The following is a 22,309-nucleotide window of genomic DNA, read 5'->3' as shown; positions in this document are numbered from 1 at the left end:
TTGTAATCGCAATATTGCGAATACATCGTTCGCAATTTTACTATGCTAAGATTCACTCCCAGTAGGCGGAGGCTTAGCGTGTGTAACTCTGCTAAAATCGCCTTGCGAGCGAACAACTCGGAATGAGGGCCTTCGTTCCTTTCGGCCTCAAGGGAAAGCAAAAGGTCAGGCATTCCCGAGACAATCTCGTACTCCCAAAACCACAAAGCCAAGGCAAAACAATCCTGGGCAGCCCGGCAGCCTGCTTCAAAACATGACAAGCCTGCTGCATGACAGGGCGGGGGGCAGGCCCCCCTGGAGGATCCCATGGTGGGAGGCTGACTTCTACAGTTTGCCCAGGTCTGGTTAAAGACCACTTCAGAGGCATGGGTACTGGAAGTTGTCTCTCACGGGTGCACTGTCTCGTTCAAGAGACGTCCCCCTCGCCAGTTCTGCACTACGGCCCTCCTTTCGGATCCGTTGAAGGTGCAAGCTCTACAAATGGTGGTGAGTTCCTTCCTGAGTACAGGAGTGGTTGTACCAGTACCTCAGTCCCAGAGAGACAGAGGTTATTACTCGACCCTGTTTCTGGTCTCGAAGTGCCCAAGTTTTGTATGGAAACACTGCGCTCCATTGTGCTGGCTATTGAACCCGGAGACTATATGCTATCGCTGGATATACAGGATGCATATCTGCATATTCCTATTGCCATATCGCATCAGCAGTTCCTGCGGTTTGCTATTGGCAACCTTCACATCCAATTCCAGGCTATGCCGTTTGGACTGGCTACGGCTCCTTGAATCTTTACCAAGATCACGACCGTAATGATGGCCCAGCTCCGTCGCCAGGGAGTCAGAATCCTGCCATATTTGGACGACCTGCTGATTCTGGCGAAGTCCTCCTCAGTCATCTACAACTGACGGTAACCTTCCTGCAAGCCCACGGGTGGCTTTTCAATTGGAAGAAGTCCTCTCTGGTCCCAGCTCAGAGCATGGTGCACCTGGGGGCAATCCTGGACACGCACAGTCCGAGAATGTTTCTGTCTCCAGAAAAAGTCCTGAAGCTTCAGGATAGAATACGATGCTTCCTTCATCGCCCCAGAATGTCGATACACTCGGCGATGGAAGTACTTGGCCTGATGTTGTTGGCTTTTGACATGGTAGAGTGTGCTCAATTTCATTCCTGCCCACTACAGAGGTTAATCCTTTCCAAGTGGGACGGCCTACCTACTCTGATCAGATCTCACATGATTTCTTTGATTCCGGAGGTTCGTCTGTCACTGACCTGGTGGCTCTAGGACCAGTAATTAAGCAGGGGCCGTCCCTTCTGGATCCCCGACTGGGTCCTGCTGATAACGAACGCCAGTCTGAGGGGATGGGGAGTGGTGTTGGAGCAACACTCTTTTCAGGGTCGCTGGACCAAGGAGGAATCGTTTCTCACGATAAACATCCTAGAGCCCTACCACTAGTACAGAACAGGCCTATTCAAGTACAATCAGACAATGCTACCACAGTGGCATACATAAACCATCAAGGCGGTACTCGTAGCCTCACGGCTGTGATGGAAGTGTCAAAAATCCTTTGTTGGGTGGAACACCATCTGCCAGCCATATCGGCAGTGTTCATTCCCTGGGAAGCGGACTTCCCAGTTCAGGACACCCGTTTTCCAGTTCAGGACACCCGGACTTCCTCAGTCGCCAGGACGTGCACGCCGGAGAGTGGAGTCTTCATCCAGAAGTCTTTCAACTCCTAGTGGACAGGTGGGGCCTACCGGATATAGACCTCATGGTGTCTCGACAAAGTCACAAGGTTTCGGTCTTCGGATCAAGGACCAGGGATCCTCAAGCAGCGTTCGTGGATGCACTGGCAGTCCTATGGAACTTTCGGCTGCCCTACATGTTCCCTCCAGTGTCACTCCTGCCCAGGGTACTAAGGAAGTTCAAACAAGAAGGAGGAATACTACTTCTAGTCGCTCCAGCATTGCCCAGACGGCATTGGTTCCCAGACCTGCAGGGTCTGTCGACAGAGCATCCTCTTCTCAGCGCCGAGACCTCCTCGTACAGGGCCCTTGTCTTTACCCAGACCAGGCTAGACTGGCATTGACGGCGTGGCTCTTGAAGCATCACTCCTGAGGGCCAAAGAATTCTCTGAGGCGGTTATCCAAACTATGTTGAAGGCCCACAAACCGGCCTCTGCCCGGATTTATTACAGGGTCTGGAATTCTTACTTCACCTGGTGTGCGGATAAGAATTTTGATGCATATAGATTTAGAACTTCCAGTATTCTGGCTTTTCTGCAAATAGGCCTGGACTTAGTTCTTCGTCTGGCCTCCCGCAAGGTTCATATATCTGCCTTGTCGGTATGGTTTCAGAGAAAAATTGCGTCTGTACCTGACATTCGTAAATTCACTCAGGATGTCCTGCGGCTTCAGCCTCCCTATGGCTCCCTGGGATCTGGCTGTTGTGCTAAATTTTCTGCAAGAGTCTCCATTTGAACTTCTTGAATCAGTGGACTTTAAATGGCAAATGGCCACGGTCCTGTTCTTGCTGGCGATTGCCTCTGCAAGAAAGGTGTCTGACTTAGGCACTTTGTCCTGTCATCCACCCTTTTTGATATTTCACAGTGACTGGGCAGTTCTACGAACTCGACCAAATTATTTACCTAAGGTGGTGTAATCTTTTCACCTTAACCAAGAGATTGTGGTTTCGGTCTTTATCTCTTCGGATTTGTCTCCCAAAGAGCGTTCTTTGGATGTGGTTAGGGCTCTCTGTATCTATGTGGAGAGGGCTGCCTCTATTAGGAGGTCAGATGCCCTTTTTATCCTGTTTGGTTTCCACAAACGTGGCTGGCCTGCGAATAAGCGAACCTTGGCCAGATGGATTAGAATGGTGATTGCACAAGCTTATGCGCAGGCTGGACTCCCAGCTCCTGCTGCTATTAATTCCCATTCTACTCGGTTTGTTGGACCTTCTTGGGCAGCCCGCCGTGGCGCGCCCGCAGAACAATTGTGCAAGGCAGCTACGTGTTCTTTAGTGAACACGTTTCTTTGCCTTTGATACCTTCGCCTTTCCAGGATGTTTCCTTTGGATGCCGTATTCTCACATCCACTAAGGCGCGTCCCCTCCCTTGAGGAACTGCTTTAGGACATCCCCGATGTTTTCCCTGTGGAAACCAATCTAACCTGCTGCAGAAAAGGAGAGTTATGGTATACGTACGATTGTTAACTCTCTTTCTGCAAGGTATATTGGGTTCCACAGGGCACCCAACCTAACGCACCTAGCTTCTTTGGGTTTGTATGGCATTAGCTGCTAGTACCTTCTCCTGTCGTGAGAATGTGGTTTTATGTGACTAACATCTGCCTTCTTTCTTGCCTGCTCCTGCATTGGACAGTGTAACAAAATTGAGCTCTCAGTGCCTGGAGGCAGGGTTATAGAGGAGGCCCCAATGCATCCTGGGACAGCCTAAAGCTTTAGCCTGTTGGTGCCTCTGGATCAAGATCCACTCTACACTCTGATGTTTTCCCTGTAGAACCCAATGTACCTCGCAGAAAGAGAGTTAACAATGGTAAGTCTACCATAACTCCTTTTCTGGATAAATGTATGCATAAATATTCATAAAATATTTGTTTTCAGTAAACGCCCATCTTATACCATCTGTCCTGAACGCAACAGAACCTCTGTGTAACACATGCACCGTAGCGGTTTTCAGAAATTTTTGCACAGTTGCAAAAAAAATCACTCGCCACATGAACACTTCCAGCGTGTGTAACTCATGCCCTTTCTCTCTTACTGTTCATTACCTAAAATGCATAGTCTCATTCATTGCATAGATCACAAAACCGGTTTTACTGGTACAGTCTGTATTCAGAATCTTTTTTGAAATGCCGACAGAATTCCTCCACACAGTGAAGTATTCCAACAGCCCCTTGAAACGTTCTGAAATGTGTACCTGCCTGTAGGAAAGAGAAGCAGAGTGCAACAGATATAATAGTGTAGCTGAAAATAATTTTTGGGTTTGTGGCTAAATTAAGCCTTGTTTGATTTACCGTAGAGAATCCTTTTTATGCCTAGGAAAGGAAGCAAGGATTAGTAATAGGACCAGCCATAAGAATAGCAAGAACACAAATAATAACATAATGGTTGATGCAGAATTGCATGCAAGTCAAACACACAATTGCACCCTCACTGCTTGCATGGAGCAATGCAGGTATTTGCCCGTATGTCAAGCTGTACTTATCTGTGCAACCACTGTGCCCCTACCTGCATGGTTGCTTTCATAACTGCCAGCGGTATTGACGTGCGCTTGCAACAGCACTATAAGTGGTGCAAGCGGTCCCACTGTGTACCCATCAGACTGCAGTTTTGTGAATGTGCCCTCGATGCGCCCTCAGGAAACATAGCATACATGCAAACACCCAATTGTCACCCAGTTTTGTGGTGATTATCAGTGCGCACTTGCACCTGCCCTTGGTGCAAAAGATCTGTTGGAAAAAAGGCTCATCTTTGGGTACGCTCATAGTCCGCAGTTGCGTCAACATCTTTTATAAACTTTGTCAACTTCATGTTACATCAAGTTCAGTCGCAAGTGGAAAAACACACAAGATCATATTACTGGGCCCCAGTAATCTGAGGACATTGTAGTGTTATTGACAGTGAGAAAGGTTTATGGGGAGGCAGTGCAGAGATTGGTTCTCGATTATTGAAGACCGTTATACAGTACAGAAAGCAGGACGCAAATCCATGAGATGAATGAAAAATACAGCACACCGAGGATCTAAGGTCCTTAAACTTACACGAGCAGGACTGGGTGAAAGTAGGGGAGAATGGCACCAACACATTACAAAAAAATGATACAAAAGAGTATGGATGTACCAGAGGACATAGAAGGATGCCATGAAACTCTATAAAACAGTAGATTATCCTCTGGTGCTTCACTCCACAGCAGCAGAGACCACTAACGATGAGTTCCCAACTCACACAACAGATATAAGATTCAATAAAAAAAAAAAATTGGATCATATGTGCCCTTTGGATTGTCCCAACATATATCCTTATGAAGGTAGTATTTTTCCAGTTCTTCAACACTTCCAACAATGTTGCCCCATATTGTATGCAAATAAATGGAAAAATAGACAATAGTTTGACACTATTAAGATGTTAAGATGTTTTTGCTCCCAGCACGTGTCTGCATAGTATGAAAACATATAGAAGTCCCTTCCAAGTATCAGAACTACTACCATCCGTCCCACTGTGTATAAATGCATACAAGTATGCTTACTTAAATACACCGTGGAAATGCACATAAAGATTTATTTAGGACTTACGTATTTATTGACTCTTTTTTTAAAGGATTTAGATTTGTTTGTTTTTTCTTCATCTCACTAACCAGATCTTCTGCTGATAGATAGTTAAATGAATCCGTTATCTTTTCCTTTTTCTCACCTCCAGATTCTTCCTATACGAGCAGGGAACAATATAGTAGAAGAAACTATGATGATGACAATGGTAGGAGATGTTTCACTTATTTCAAATATTTAGTTAGGTTTTTGAAAAGATAAATACAAAGGGGGGGCGTGGCTTGGATCGGTATGGAGTAGCTGCGTGCAGCCTTAGCTCTCCACTAAAAATCCTGCAAACTCATCCGTTTTCCCCAACCCGTGGATCCTGCTCCCTGCCAGCTGGCCCCTGAGTGTGTGCTGCCTCTGCTGCTGCCCTTGCTGACCCGTTGTGCGGCGCGGTTGAGCTGCTGTGGACCTTCCAGCGAGGTCCCCGGCTCCCTGCCTCCCCGCCGGCCGCCGCCGGAGCTCCGGGAGCGGCGCGTGTCCGCGCGCCCGGCGGTGCCTGTGAGCTGGTCCTACGGCTGGGGGCTGCAGAGGAGGGGACCCTACTATCTGCTGTCCGGTGGGGGTGCATGCCTGAGGCCCCGCTGCGGTGACGCTGGAGACCGAGCCTGGGCGGAAAAAACCTGCGAAAAGCCGCCATTTTTAGCCCTGCTGCTCCTTCTCCCCCTGCGGTGCTGTGTGGAGCGATGACTATGGTTACCATCCTGTCTCCCTCCTGGGCTTAATACTTCCACGAGGCCTCGCAAAGCCAGTGTCCTTTATGTTTTCTCTTGGATGGACTGTATATACTTCACTGAAACCGGCTGCCCTACATTAACTGCCTGTTATCCTGTGGTGATAGCCTGGGTGTCCCTGACTCAGCTTTTATTCTGCTGCAATTTACACAACGTACACCTGCTTCCTGACTATCTGCAGTGTGCCCACATACTTGTTCCGTTTATTTGGGGTGCCATCTCTGCCCGGCCCGGGCGGCCCTGACCCGTGTGCTGAACCTGCTGTAATACTCCTGTGGATCTGCATTCCCGTCCAGGGGCACCATGGTGAAGGGAGGACAGAGTGCGGCTAACGCTGCTGCGAAACTGAAGAAATTTGCCAGATCACAGCAGGCATCTACGTCGGCAAAGCGGGGTGAAGCCGGCCCGCCCTCGACTGCGGCCGAGGTGGACACCTCCGACTATGATGAGCAGGTACATTCTACCCAGCAAATATTGCAGGCTATCTCTGCGTCCGAACAGAGGGTTACGGACCGGATTGGGCAAGTACAAATGGATGTTTCTCTGCTAAGGCAGGATATGCCGAAGATCCGAGAGCGTGTAGGTGAAACTGAACATCGGATATCGGCTTTGGAGGATGCTGCTCCACCCTTGCAGTTGAGAGTGGCGGACCGGTCTACCCAAGTGACATCTATGCAGGCTAAAATGTCAGATATCGAAGGGAGATTGCGGTGCAACAACGTCCGATTTGTCGGGTTGTCCGAGAGAGCGGAGGGCAACTCCCCGGAGTCATTTCTTGAAGGGTGGCTTATTGATCTGTTTGGCAAGGAGGCGTTTACCTCTCAATTTGCGGTGGAGAGGGCGCACAGGCTCCCGCCTAGACCGCCGCCACCGGGGGCCCCGGCTAGAACATTTATTGCACGCTTCCTGCATTTCAAGGACCGTGACACTGTGCTCCGTCTGGCCCGAACAAAGGGCCCTATCCAACAAGATGGACATAATATTTCCGTATTTCCTGATTTTGCCCTGGAGGTGCAAAAGAGCCGATCTCAATTTATTCAAGTCAAGCGTCAGCTCAGAGACCGCAATATACAATATGCTATGATGTTTCCAGCCAAGTTGCGGGTGGTGCTTAACAACACCACACATTTTTTCACATCTCCTCAAGATGCCGGTGCATGGCTGGAGCGTCAACCACGTCCTCCTTAATACTGTGTTGTTGCTCTGAGGCTGCTTTCAGTTTTTTTTTTTTTTGCACCTATTTATCTAATGCATATTCCTGTGAATATAAATGCAATGTGAGGATATATGCAATGTGGGGCGTATGGGAGTGGGGCAAATTTATGTTATTGCTCGCTCTGCATCGTTATGATAAGGCGGTAACGGTCAGTCCCACATTATTTTACTGCTATTTGCTGCTTTGTATTGGGGTATGTGTCTGGTTATGTTGTTTTTCTTTATCATCCACTAGGGGTCACTGGAGTACTCTTGGGATATGGACGGGCGTAGCCGAACAAAGGCACTGAATATTTAAATTTAGGACTCTCCCCCCCCCCCTCCATATCCCCGAGTACCTCAGTGTACTCTCTGTGTTTTTTCGGTGCTCACAGCATGAACATCGGCTTGTGGGAATGCCCACATTTGAAGATTTTATTAAATTTTTCATTTTACTTTTTATTTTTTATTTTTACACTTCCCGTCCCAGTTTCTTGAAAAACATGGGTCCGGGATGGTGCCGCTGCAAGGCAGCGTATGGCGTGTCGGTCCTCACAAAGAGCACCCTCACAGCCACAGGCGCTGCAAGGCAGCGCATGGCGTGTCGGTCCTCACAAAGAGCACCCTCACAGCCACAGGCAGCCACTGTCTCCTGCAAGCTGGACAGAGCGTACAGAAAGCCCCGTCACAGCCAGGATGAGACGAAGAGCTGGAGAGAAGGCTGGACGGAGCTTACAGAAGAAGCCCCGTCACAGCCAAGATGAGACGGAGCTTACAAGAAAGAAGCCCGTCACAGCCAGAAAGCCCCGTCAAACTGAGAAAAGGTATGGTGGGGTGTCAGGGCGGTCAGCTCACGCTGCCGCCCTGCTGTGTGGGAGAAAAGGTTTACTTTACTGCGCGCCGCTGCTCTCTGCCGCTGATTAGACGCTGTAACCACTACGAGATCGCGGGGACACTAAGCGGCCGCACGTCAATCAAAGACGCCGGCCACTCTCCCAGCGCCACCGCAGCCGCCGCTGATTACCCGGCCACTGCAGTAGGATGAAAGCCGTTGCCGGCGAGACAGCTCTGAGCGGCCGCACGTCACTCAAGGACGCCGGCCGCTCTCCCAGCGCCACCGCAGCCGCCGCTGATTACCCGGCCACTGCTGTAGAAGGTGCTGACGGGGACACAGCTCTGAGCGGCCGCACGTCACTCAAAGACGCCGGCCGCTCTCCCAGCGCCACCGCAGCCGCCGCTGATTACCCGGCCACTGCTGTAGAAGGTGCTGACGGGGACACAGCTCTGAGCGGCCGCACGTCACTCAAAGACGCCGGCCGCTCTCCCAGCGCCACCGCAGCCGCCGCTGATTACCCGGCCACTGCTGAAAGATGAAAGGCGCTACCGTTCGTCCGGACCACAGCTCCCCGGCACTTTACAGGCGCTTCCCTGCTTCATCTTGGCTCCCTGCACCCGCTCCCGTCCGCTGCAGGTAACTCAAGCAGCGCAGCTGCAAGGGGGATGAGGGGAAGTAAATGCCATAAGGCTGCATGGTAATATAGTCACGTTTAAACCTAAACTATGTTTCTGATTGTAAACAGGGCAGGCATTTTTTAACATGCTTCCTGTTTTTTCTGTTATGGTTACCATATAATGTTAATACAAGGGTTTCTATTAACTGGGAAGCTAAAATGATTATCACAGTTTAATAGGCTATTAAGCCTATATTAACTGTATAATAGGCTATTAAGCATATATATTAACACTGCACAGGAAACCTGTCATGTGTTTTTCAGTGTATGCATGAAGGGCCAGTTTAATCATTACTGTTTCTTCCAGTTTATAATTCCAGAACATTCCGGCCATACACCTTTACTCCACAAGGAGGCGCAGGGGTGTTAGTGGGAATTTTTGGTTCAGGTTTTCACATAATTCTGGAACATTCCTGCCCTACATCTCTAAGCCACCAGAGGCGAAGGGGTGTTAGTGGGAATTGGGTTCGGGTTGCACATGCCCATGTGAACTTTTCACATAAAGAATACTCTGGTTTCTCTTCACAGGGAATAAATCTTTCGCCTTTTACTAAAGATTTCCGTAGAGGGAAACAACCATGAGTTTCATATAATTTTTTGAGGCCAGGCTACGGCTGCCTTTAATATGCTTTTCAGCAATAAAAATATATATATGACACAAAAGAACTTCAATAAGTCGTGCAAGTGTCTGTTCGTTGCCTATTGTGGGGTCTGTCTGCATAGCGAGTAAGGCTCTAGCGCAGACTAAAAATAATTTTGAAAGATCCTATGTTAACATTGGCAATTCAAGACTAAAGACAGTCTTTTCAATTATCTGGTCTTATAATTTAATGCACGATTCTATGTCAGATCTCACACCAATAACTACGAGTGAGAAGGGTGCATTACACCAGCACGCATATAGTGGGGTTTTTTTGACAACATATATTGCTAAATCCCAGTGCGTCACTGTCTTTAATTTTACATAGACTGAGTACACTACGCTCTATTGAATCGTTTCCAAAAAGACGCGATCCGCCATTGGTAAATGCGGCTTGGTCAAAGAATACATTTCAGTCACTAGACTATATGTATGGAAACAGGGACGATCACGCTTTAAAGAAGCGGCAGAGTATATCTGTAAAGCTTCTGCTAACGCCGGTCACTTTCATCGTCGCTAGTTTAACCACGACAAGGCCATAGCTTGTTGGTCTTAAATTTGACATTACTGCAGCCAGTATCAAAACGGAAATACTTGTGCAGGCGTTTAATTCCTTTAGACTTCAGTTTTTCAAACAAAAACAGTAACGACTTGTAAAGACGCTATAGTCTGCAAGCCAGTGGCTTGATGACCTCTTAGGCCATCTACATGTTCCTATTGTGGAAGCGCGTCTTTACACGTTACATTGCGGGAGACATCAACTCATGAGGTCTCAGCTATTTACAGTTTTGGCAGGTTGCCATTTAGTCTCTGCTGGTTTTCAGCTGTTTTATATCCAGTCAGTAGTACACCAGCAGAGTCAGGGTTATTTATTCCCCTCTGTTTGGGGGAACAAACAGCAAGTCACTTAATGCAGTTTGAAAATGGATTTTCAGCGGTTAGCATTTGCATATTGGAGCCACAACATTGCATAATTGCACGTGATCTTCACAATGCGTATTTACCCATTCTGGTTGTTAATAGGTTCTAACGCTGGCAAAACGCCACAACTATTAACCATTCCAGGTCTACCGTTTGGCTTCTGGTCAACGCCTCGGGTATTTACCTAAGTGATGTTGGTGGTAGCTCATCTCAGAGTCCTGACGGTGACAATCTTTCCATACTTAGACTATCTGCTCATTAGAACTCTGTATCACCAGAGTGCCTCTATCTTAGATGATCTGCTCATAAAAACTCTGTCTCAACAGAGTTCCTCTAATTAGTTCCTCTAATTTGCGCTACTAATGTATAGGTGGCAGATCATGTTCAAAGCGATTCCTAAGTAGGATTATAAATACGGTAAATCAAAGACATTTACCTACTACACATCTAGTAATTAGTGCTAAACACGCACACTAGCGATACATTGGTGTATTCGCCTGTTTAAAATAATGATGTGTTTCAAAGCGCTTTAAGTTCGCCGGCCTTCACTCGCGTTTCCCACAGAGGGCCGAGGGTGTATATACTCTGGACGACAGTCGCAGAGGTTCAGGAGTTGTAGTTTAAAAAAGAGGTTCTAAAATCACGACAGATTGCTGTCGATAAAAGTCCTGGAACTCCATGCATTTTACAATGCACTACATGTTTCGTTTCAGTCTGACCAAGGCCAGTCAGACTATGCAACGGGAGTTGCATACACAACAACCAGGGAGAACCAAGAAGCCGCATGGCAATGCGGCAGGTAACTCAAATCCTCAATGGCTCAGAACACCATTATGTGAAAATGTCAAGAGATCATTCCGTGACTGGACATCTGTTAGACAGATGATCTCACCCGTCAGAATTTGGATCCTGAAAACTGGACATTAAATCCAGAGGTGTTTCATATGTGAGTCCACAGAAGGGGGTTACCCTCAGGTATACATGATGGCATCTCGCCACAATTACAAAAGCTCAGTATGTGTACAAGACAACAGATCACAAGGGCAGTGGCGGTGGAGTCTCTCACATTCATGTGGTCATTCAGCATCGTGTATCTGGCTCCACCATTTTCCGCTGCTCTCTCCGTTGCCAAAACGGATAATAAGACAGTTCGTCACAGTCATACTGGTGATATCTCATGGGTTTCCGAGAGCTTGCTTCTTGAATCTCCAAGGAATACTGGCACACGATCTTGGGCCACTCATAATACGTCCAACCTGTTGCATCAGGGAACGTTCCTTTACCCATAAGTACAATGTACCTATTACCTAGGTACCGCAGCTGCGGTTGACGGGGTTCAGACCGCCCTCTTAAGAAATAGAGCGTTACAGTATCGGTTATACAACCATGTTACGAGCTAGAAGCCGCTTTAGGCAGCTCATTATTACAAAATTTCGTGTGCTTACATAGGTGGTAAACCTCGGAAGTATCCGACATCATCCTTCAAGTTACCCGTATTCTGTTAAACGGGGTGGGATGGAAAACTGCGTTTATCTGCACTGAGGGTGCAGGTATCTGTATGGTAAACTTATTTTCAAAGACGTTTGCCTCTATTGCGTCTGTACACATCTTTCTACAAGATGTAATCAAAGTTCAGACTCTATTTATCCCACCTACAGCGCCAGGTGGCTTGAGGTTGGGTTCAGATTTCTTACAGTTTTCATATTTTGAACCCTTACAAAGGGGGATTAAGTTTCTCACTTTGGAAAACATTTTTCTTCTAGCCTTGGCTTCGGCAAGGGTTTTGTTTTCATATTTGGGTGCCTTGTATTCCAAGCCACCGTATTTGAGTTTTCTCATGACAAAGCAGATCTTCGGACGAATTCCGCTTTCGTATTCTTCACATCAATATACCAATAGTGGTTCCTGTGTGGACAGCACATTCTAGAATTCTGATTGTGGTACACGCATTACGCGTTTATATATGTCCCGAATGTCTACAATACGTGATATGAATACGTTGTTTGTTCTCTATGATTCTGCCAACTGGGGTTAGCCAGTTTCTCAGCAGACATTATCCAGTGGGATAATAATAATGACTACAAGTCAGGCTTACTTTAAGGCTAAGTTACAATCGCCTACGTCAGTAATAGCTCATCCCACAGGTTCTGTGGGAATGTCAGACCCAGCGGGTCGTGGAGCGTCTACGACGCGGCTACATAGCCTTCAGTGCACCACGTTTGTGCACGTTTACATGGCGGCATCAGCATCTAGCTTTGCCTGCCTACTGTTACAAGTATCAAACAGCTCTCCCGCCCACGAGGGAAGCTTTGGTACGTCCCAAGAGTACTCCAGTGACCCCTAGTGGATGATAAAGAAAATAGGATTTTGGTACTTACCAGGTAAATCCTTTTCTTTGAATCCATAGGGGGCACTGGACGCCCACCCAGAGCAGTTTTACCTGGGTTGTTTTAAGCTCAAGGGAGCTTAGGGTAACCAGTTTTACTTGATTGATATTAAGCTCAGAGGAGCTTATGGTAACACATTTTCACCGATTGGTTCAAATTATAAAGTTCTATCGGTTATGGTGTCAACTGTTTAGTTGACAGTAAGGTTATGGGTCAACATTGTTGTTGTCCGTTATGTTATGGTTATGGTGTCAACTGTTTAGTTGACAGTAAGGTTATGGGTCAACATTGTGGTTGTCCGTTATGTTATAGGTATTCTCCATTGTCAACCTCTCTATATAGTTCCTGTTCGCTCAGTAAAAAACACTGAGAGAGTACACTGAGGTACTCGGGGATATGGAGGGGGGGGAGAGTCCTAAATTTAAATATTCAGTGCCTTTGTTCGGCTACGCCCGTCCATATCCCAAGAGTACTCCAGTGCCCCCTATGGATTCAAAGAAAAGGATTTACCTGGTAAGTACCAAAATCCTATTTTTTCTTTTTTCAGGGTTGGGGTACTACTTTTTTTCTACGAGTTGTGGAGAGCTCTTACTGAAAATAGTGTAAGGGCTTTTCCTTAGGTTCTTTGGTTAGGCCCTTATCCCTTAGTTTGGTTACTTAATGGGAGTTATGTGATCCAGGTATGCCTTAAGTTTGCGAGGTGATACAGGGTGGGTGCGGGGGGGGGGGGGGGTTAGTTTGTTTTTTTCTAAGCTATCATTTTTTAGTTCTGTGCGTACTTTTCAATGACGCGTTATTTCTGTATTATATTGCTCTGTGCTCTTTTGCCTCCTGGGACGTAGGGGGACTGGTTGTTCCTGTCCCTATGTATTATTTGCTCAGCCTTGCTATGTTGCGATGCCAGGTTTTGCTGTATGTCTCTTTAACCTATCCTGTTACCCCTTTCCGTTACGATTTCTATGTCTACTGTTTCTGAGGGGCTCCGTCTGCTCAGCTGGAACGTTCGGGGATTGAATGAAAAAATCAAAAGATCGTTAGTCCTGACTCAGGTTAAAAAATATCAGGCGGATATAATTTGTCTTTCTGAAACACATTTGCATGGAGGTAGGGTGTTGGCACTTAGAAAACCCTTGGTCAGTCACGTGTATCATTCCACTTTCTCTAGCAGTGCCAGAGGCGTTTCTGTAATGATTAGAAAGTCCGTACAATTTCATCTGGATGAATGTGAAACTGACCAATATGGCAGATACGTCTTCCTACGAGCCCATATTAACAGCCGATTGTTTCATATATTAGCAGTATATGTCCCCCCGCCATATAATAGTCACATTTAATTAGTCACAGTTAATATTGGTTGGGAGCGGGGTGCAAAAATGTGGAAGCTTAACCCCTTTTCTCTAACGTCCTAGTGGATGCTGGGGACTCCGAAAGGACCATGGGGAATAGCGGCTCCGCAGGAGACTGGGCACAAAAGTAAAAAGCTTTAGGACTACCTGGTGTGCACTGGCTCCTCCCCCTATGACCCTCCTCCAAGCCTCAGTTAGATTTTTGTGCCCGAACGAGACGGGTGCAGGCTAAGGGGCTCTCCTGAGCTGCTTAGTGTAAAAGTTTAAAGTAGGTTTTTTATTTTCAGTGAGACCTGCTGGCAACAGGCTCACTGCACCGAGGGACTAAGGGGAGAAGAAGCGAACTCACCTGCGTGCAGAGTGGATTGGGCTTCTTAGGCTACTGGACATTAGCTCCAGAGGGACGATCACAGGCCCAGCCATGGATGGGTCCCAGAGCCGCGCCGCCGGCCCCCTTACAGAGCCAGAAGACTGAAGAGGTCCGGAAAATCGGCGGCAGAAGACGTCCTGTCTTCAATAAGGTAGCGCACAGCACTGCAGCTGTGCGCCATTGCTCTCAGCACACTTCACACTCCGGTCACTGAGGGTGCAGGGCGCTGGGGGGGGGCGCCCTGAGACGCAATAAAAATACCTTTTTTGGCAAAAAATACATCACATATAGCTCCTGGGCTATATGGATGCATTTAACCCCTGCCAATGTTTACATAAAAAAGCGGGAGAAAGGCCGCCGAAAAGGGGGCGGAGCCTATCTCCTCAGCACACTGGCGCCATTTTTTCCTCACAGCTCCGTTGGAGGAAGGCTCCCTGACTCTCCCCTGCAGTCCTGCACTACAGAAACAGGGTAAAACAAGAGAGGGGGGGCACTAAATTGGCATATAAATATATACAGCAGCTATATTCGGGAAAAACACTTATATAAGGATATCCCTGTATATATATATATAGCGCTCTGGTGTGTGCTGGCAAACTCTCCCTCTGTCTCCCCAAAGGGCTAGTGGGGTCCTGTCCTCTATCAGAGCATTCCCTGTGTGTGTGCTGTGTCGGTACGTTGTGTCGACATGTATGAGGAGGAAAATGGTGTGGAGGCGGAGCAATTGCCTGTGTTAGTGATGTCACCCCCTAGGGAGTCGACACCTGACTGGATGGTCTTATGGAAAGAATTACGTGATAGTGTCAGCACTTTACAAAAGACTGTTGACGACATGAGACAGCCGGCAAATCAGTTAATACCTGTACAGGCGTCTCAAACACCGTCAGGGGCTCTGAAGCGCCCGTTACCTCAGGTCGATACAGACACGGACACTGACTCCAGTGTCGACGGTGAGGAAACAAACGTATTTTCCAGTAGGGCCACACGTTACATGATCACGGCAATGAAGGAGGTTTTGAACATTTCTGATACTACAAGTACCACAAAAAAGGGTATTATGTGGGGTGTGAAAAAACTACCCGTAGTTTTTCCCGAATCAGATGAATTAAATGAGGTGTATGATGAAGCGTGGGTTTCCCCCGATAAAAAACTGCTAATTTCTAAAAAGTTATTGGCATTATACCCTTTCCCGCCAGAGGTTAGGGCGCGTTGGGAAACACCCCCTAGGGTAGATAAGGCGCTCACACGCTTATCAAAACAAGTGGCGTTACCGTCTCCTGATACGGCCGCCCTCAAGGAACCAGCTGATAGGAAGCTGGAAAATATCCTTAAAAGTATATACACACATACTGGTATTATACTGCGACCAGCAATCGCCTCAGCCTGGATGTGCAGTGCTGGGGTGGCTTGGTCGGATTCCCTGACTGAAAATATTGATACCCTGGACAGGGACAATATATTATTGACTATAGAGCATTTAAAGGATGCATTTCTATATATGCGAGATGCACAGAGGGATATTTGCACTCTAGCATCAAGAGTAAGTGCGATGTCCATTTCTGCCAGAAGAGGATTATGGACGCGACAGTGGTCAGGGGATGCGAATTCCAAACGGCATATGGAAGTATTGCCGTATAAAGGGGAGGAGTTATTTGGGGTCGGTCTATCGGACCTGGTGGCCATGGCAACGGCTGGGAAATCCACCTTTTTACCCCAAGTCACCTCGCAGCAGAAAAAGATACCGTCTTTTCAGGCTCAGTCCTTTCGTCCCCATAAGGGCAAGCGGGCAAAAGGCCACTCATATCTGCCCCGGGGCAGAGGAAGGGGAAAAAGACTGCAGCAGACAGCCTCTTCCCACGAACAGAAGCCCTCCCCCGCTTCTGCCAAGTCCTCAGCATGACGCTGGGGCCTTACAAGCGGACTCAGGCACGGTGGGGGCACGTCTCAAGAATTTCAGCGCACAGTGGGCTCACTCGCAAGTGGACCCCTGGATCCTGCAGGTAGTATCTCAGGGGTACAAATTGGAATTCGAGACGTCTCCCCCTCGCCGGTTCCTGAAGTCTGCTTTACCAACGTCTCCCCCCGACAGGGAGGCGGTATTGGAAGCCATTCACAAGCTGTATTCTTAGCAGGTGATAATCAAGGTACCCCTCCTACAACAGGGAAAGGGGTATTATTCCACGCTGTTTGTGGTACCGAAGCCGGACGGCTCGGTGAGACCCATTTTAAATCTGAAATCCTTGAACACTTACATAAAAAGGTTCAAGTTCAAGATGGAGTCACTCAGAGCAGTGATAGCGAACCTGGAAGAAGGGGACTATATGGTGTTGTTGGACATCAAAGATGCTTACCTCCATGTCCCAATTTGCCCTTCTCACCAAGGGTACCTCAGGTTTGTGGTACAGAACTGTCACTATCAGTTTCAGACGCTGCCGTTTGGATTGTCCACGGCACCCCGGGTCTTTACCAAGGTAATGGCCGAAATGATGATTCTTCTTCGAAGAAAAGGCGTCTTAATTATCCCTTACTTGGACGATCTCCTGATAAGGGCAAGGTCCAGAGAACAGTTAGAGGTCGGAGTAGCACTATCTCAAGTAGTACTACGACAGCACGGATGGATTCTAAATATTCCAAAATCGCAGCTGATTCCGACGACACGTCTGCTGTTCCTAGGGATGATTCTGGACACAGTACAGAAAAAGGTGTTTCTCCCGGAAGAGAAAGCCAGGGAGTTATCCGACCTAGTCAGGAACCTCCTAAGACCAGGCCAAGTGTCAGTACATCAATGCACAAGGGTCCTGGGAAAGATGGTGGCTTCTTACGAAGCGATTCCATTCGGCAGATTCCACGCAAGAACTTTTCAGTGGGATCTGCTGGACAAATGGTCCGGATCGCATCTTCAAATGCATCAGCGGATAACCCTGTCTCCAAGGACAAGGGTGTCTCTCCTGTGGTGGTTACAGAGTGCTCATCTCCTAGAGGGCCGCAGATTCGGCATTCAGGATTGGGTCCTGGTGACCACGGATGCCAGCCTGAGAGGCTGGGGAGCAGTCACACAGGGAAGAAATTTCCAGGGCTTGTGGTCAAGCATGGAAACGTCACTTCACATAAATATCCTGGAACTAAGGGCCATTTACAATGCCCTAAGTCAGGCAAGACCTCTGCTTCAGGGTCAGCCGGTGTTGATCCAGTCGGACAACATCACGGCAGTCGCCCACGTAAACAGACAGGGCGGCACAAGAAGCAGGAGGGCAATGATGGAAGTGGCAAGGATTCTTCACTGGGCGGAAAATCATGTGATAGCACTGTCAGCAGTGTTCATTCCGGGAGTGGACAACTGGGAAGCAGACTTCCTCAGCAGACACGATCTTCACCCGGGGGAGTGGGGACTTCACCCAGAAGTCTTCCACATGATTGTGAACCGTTGGGAAAAACCAAAGGTGGACATGATGGCGTCCCGCCTCAACAAAAAACTGGACAGATATTGCGCCAGGTCGAGGGACCCTCAGGCAATAGCTGTGGATGCTCTGGTAACACCGTGGGTGTACCAGTCAGTGTATGTGTTCCCTCCTCTTCCTCTCATACCAAAAGTACTGAGAATCATAAGAAGGAGAGGAGTAAAGACTATACTCATGGCTCCGGATTGGCCAAGAAGGACTTGGTACCCGGAAATTCAAGAGATGCTCACGGAAGACCCGTGGCCTCTACTTCTAAGAAAGGACCTGCTCCAGCAGGGACCATGTCTGTTCCAAGACTTACCGCGGCTGCGTTTGACGGCATGGCGGTTGAACGCCGGATCCTGAAGGAAAAAGGCATTCCGGATGAAGTCATCCCTACCCTGATCAAAGCCAGGAAGGATGTAACCGTACAACATTATCACCGTATTTGGCGTAAATATGTTGCGTGGTGCGAGGCCAGGAAGGCCCCTACAGAGGAATTTCAACTGGGTCGATTCCTGCATTTCCTGCAAACAGGACTGTCTATGGGCCTCAAATTAGGGTCCATTAAGGTTCAAATTTTGGCCCTGTCAATATTCTTCCAAAAAGAACTAGCTTCTGTTCCTGAAGTTCAGACGTTTGTCAAGGGAGTACTGCATATACAGCCTCCTTTTGTGCCTCCAGTGGCACCTTGGGATCTCAATGTAGTTTTGGGATTCCTAAAATCACATTGGTTTGAACCACTCACCACTGTGGACTTAAAATATCTCACATGGAAAGTGGTAATGCTGTTAGCCCTGGCTTCAGCCAGGCGGGTCTCAGAATTGGCGGCTTTATCCTATAAAAGCCCTTACCTAATTTTTCATACGGACAGGGCAGAATTGAGGACTCGTCCTCAATTTCTCCCTAAGGTGGTTTCAGCATTTCACTTAAACCAGCCTATTGTGGTGCCTGCGGCTACTAGGGACTTGGAGGATTCCAAGTTACTGGACGTAGTCAGGGCCCTGAAAATATATGTTTCCAGGACGGCTGGAGTCAGAAAATCTGATTCGCTGTTTATCCTGTATGCACCCACCAAGCTGGGTGCTCCTGCTTCTAAGCAGACGATTGCTCGTTGGATTTGTAGTACAATTCAGCTTGCACATTCTGTGGCAGGCCTGCCACAGCCAAAATCTGTAAAAGCCCATTCCACACGGAAAGTGGGCTCATCTTGGGCGGCTGCCCGAGGGGTCTCGGCTTTACAACTTTGCCGAGCAGCTACTTGGTCAGGGGCAAACACGTTTGCTAAATTCTACAAATTTGATACCCTGGCTGAGGAGGACCTGGAGTTCTCTCATTCGGTGCTGCAGAGTCATCCGCACTCTCCCGCCCGTTTGGGAGCTTTGGTATAATCCCCATGGTCCTTTCGGAGTCCCCAGCATCCACTAGGACGTTAGAGAAAATAAGAATTTACTTACCGATAATTCTATTTCTCATAGTCCGTAGTGGATGCTGGGCGCCCATCCCAAGTGCGGTTTGTCTGCATTACTTGTACATAGTTATTGTTACAAAAATCGGGTTATTGTTGTTGTGAGCCATCTTTTCAGAGGCTCCTTCTGTTATCATGCTGTTAACTGGGTTCAGATCACAAGTTGTACGGTGTGATTGGTGTGGCTGGTATGAGTCTTACCCGGGATTCAAAATCCTTCCTTATTGTGTACGCTCGTCCGGGCACAGTATCCTAACTGAGGCTTGGAGGAGGGTCATAGGGGGAGGAGCCAGTGCACACCAGGTAGTCCTAAAGCTTTTTACTTTTGTGCCCAGTCTCCTGCGGAGCCGCTATTCCCCATGGTCCTTTCGGAGTCCCCAGCATCCACTACGGACTATGAGAAATAGAATTATCGGTAAGTAAATTCTTATTTTGGTTGACTCTACTGGGGGGGGGTGCGGATCTGATTGCCGCCTGGGAAGGGTTCCAGGAAGATAATTTACTATACAGTGTTCTGTCGCTGAAGCATGATGCCTTTAAAGCGTTTTTGCGGGGCTCCTTTATAAAGCGGATCTCTGAAGTTAAAGCGTTCAGTAAGAGGGAGGAGGTGCGGTTGGAATCTTTGTGCCGGCGGCTGGAATCTCAATATCTTATTACCCATTTGAGGTCTGATGAGTTGTTGTGGAAGAACGCGCAGAGTGAGTGGTCGGATTGTTTATTTGAGAAATCCAGGCGTAGACTCCTTTTTGCGGGACATGAGCAGTATTTTCGGGCGGAGATGAATGGCAGCTACTTGGCCTTTTTGGCCCGGTCTGATTCCCCTAGAACAGTAATTCAGTGTGTGAAAAACTCTGCTGGCCAACTGTGTTATTCTGGATCAATGGTGGCGGAGACCTTCCGTAGTTATTATTCCTCGCTTTATGCCTCCCGAGCCGGTTACTCTGATGATCAGCTTGGGGAGTTTTTGGCTCAGTTGACCTTGCCATGCTTGTCCCGGGAGGACTCGGGGGCTCTGGATGCGCCTATCACGTAGGAGGAGGTGGAGGCTGCGATCCTGTCTCTCCCGGCGTCTAAGGCACCGGGATCCGATGGACTTCCGGGTGAAGTCTATAAAAAATACATTACTTTTTTTGCCCCCTATCTCTTACAATTGTTTGAACTACTCTTAGAGGGTGGGGCTCTCCCGCGTTCTATGGCCGAGGCCAATATAATTGTCCTGTTGAAACCAGGGAAATACCCCCTGCTCCCCGAGTCTTATCGACCCATTTCCCTCCTCAATACTGATGTCAAAATACTGGCAAAAATCTTGGCATCTCGATTGAATTTGGTAATTGCAGCAATAATTCATCCAGACCAGACTGGCTTTATGCCGGGTAAATCCACGGCCCAAAATCTGCGTAGATTGTTCTGTCATCTCCAGAGAAGTGATATGGGGGGGTCGGACGCGGTGGTGGTGTCCCTTGATGCGGCCAAAGCGTTCGACTCCGTAGAATGGAGGTACCTGTGGGGGGTGCTGGAGAAATTTGCTTTTGGCCCTCGATTTATTAGCTTTATCCAGTTGTTGTATTCCTTGCCTGTGGATCGTGTGACGGCCAATGGTTTCACGTCTGAGCTTTTTGCGTTGGAGAGGGGCACTCGACAGGGTTGCCCCCTATCTCCTGCACTGTTTGCGATCGCCGTGGAGCCGTTGGCCACTCTGCTGCGCAGTAATGGCGGGGTCAGGGGAGTTGAGATTGGGGGTCATGTGGATGTGGTGGCGCTATACGCGGATGACATGCTTCTTTTCCTGCAGGACTCTGATGACTCCCTACAAACAGTGTTACAGGTAGTGGAGAATTTTGGTATCTTTTCCGGTCTGCTAATTAACTGGGACAAATCCCACATTTTTCCTATTTCTGGCCTTCTCCCTGAAAACACACGGGGGGCGTATCCTTTGCAATGGACACTGCGGTTCAAGTATTTAGGCATCTGGATTACTCCTATGGCGCGTAGCTATGTGGCCCAAAATATTGACCCCATATTAGCGACATTTAAAGAGAAGGCTCATAGCTGGAAAAAAATTACCGTTATCTGTCCCGGGTAGGGTTAATTTATTTAAAATGGTGATGCAGCCAAAGTTCCTTTATGTTCTGCACAATTCCCCGTCTACCTTCCCAAGAAGATCTTTACTGTTATTGAGGGAGTTTTATCCTCATTTTATATGGAGTGGCAGGCCGGCGCGGGTCTCTATCAGAACACTATGCAGATCTCAGATGTCCGGCGGGGCAAGTCTCCCGGATCTCAGACTATACTATGTGGCGGCTCAGCTGGCCCATCTGAGTGAGTGGACCGGGGATTCTCTGGGTGCTACGGTGAGGGGGTTTCTGGCTGAGCGGACGGAGTGTTCTCCTGCTTTCTCTCTCTCTCCTCTTCAGCTTCTCCTTTCTGGTCTCTCAACGTCTGGCTTGCCTCCCCTGTTGCGTCAAGCCTTGCTTATCTGGCGCTATGCGCACACTTTATTTGACTGGGAGGGACATGATACCTGTACCCCACTGTGGTTTAATAGTGCATACCCTGAGCTATATGAGATGTCGCTAGATAATATATGGATTGCTAGGGGTGTCATGGCGCTGGGTCAGCTATACCACGGTGGAGTGCTGAAGTCATTTCAGCAACTGAAGATCGAATTTGATGTACCTAACACTGCTATGTTCCGGTATTTTCGGCTTAGACATGCTGTACAGACCCAATTCCCTCGCGGCCCACCATTGATTGCTGACTCACCTGTTAGGACGCTGCTTGCTTCTATGAGTCAGAGGGGGAGGGTGTCTACCATATATGCTGCTTTAAATAATAATAGCTATCCCGATCTATTAATTAATCTCCGTATTAAATGGGAGACTGATTTGGGGCAATTGTCCCATGAGAAGTGGCTCCAGATTATGAGTTCCCTTAAATACACTACGCCATGTATAAGGTATAAACAGGTTTTTTTCTACATTC

General features: G+C 48.1%; 1 protein-coding gene and 1 non-coding gene across 2 annotated transcripts in view; both read left to right on the top strand.

The window, feature by feature from the left end:
* EMD (emerin) overlaps positions 1–22,309 on the top strand; it is a 145,840-nt gene that overhangs the window by 37,635 nt on the left and 85,896 nt on the right. Inside the window, exon 5 of the mRNA XM_063936401.1 lies at positions 5,426–5,482. Within this exon, the coding sequence (XP_063792471.1) occupies positions 5,426–5,482 (57 nt within the window). The remainder of the gene's footprint in view (positions 1–5,425; positions 5,483–22,309) is intronic.
* Positions 9,265–9,378, top strand: LOC134953756 (U5 spliceosomal RNA). The gene has a single exon (XR_010185760.1). It is a non-coding gene; the product is annotated as a U5 spliceosomal RNA (small nuclear RNA).

Source organism: Pseudophryne corroboree, chromosome 8, assembly GCF_028390025.1.
Source record: "Pseudophryne corroboree isolate aPseCor3 chromosome 8, aPseCor3.hap2, whole genome shotgun sequence".
In the NCBI taxonomy this organism is placed as follows: Eukaryota; Metazoa; Chordata; class Amphibia; order Anura; family Myobatrachidae; genus Pseudophryne; species Pseudophryne corroboree.
The sequence above is the reverse complement of the archived record's forward strand: the minus strand, read 5'-3'. Positions and strand labels throughout refer to the sequence as shown.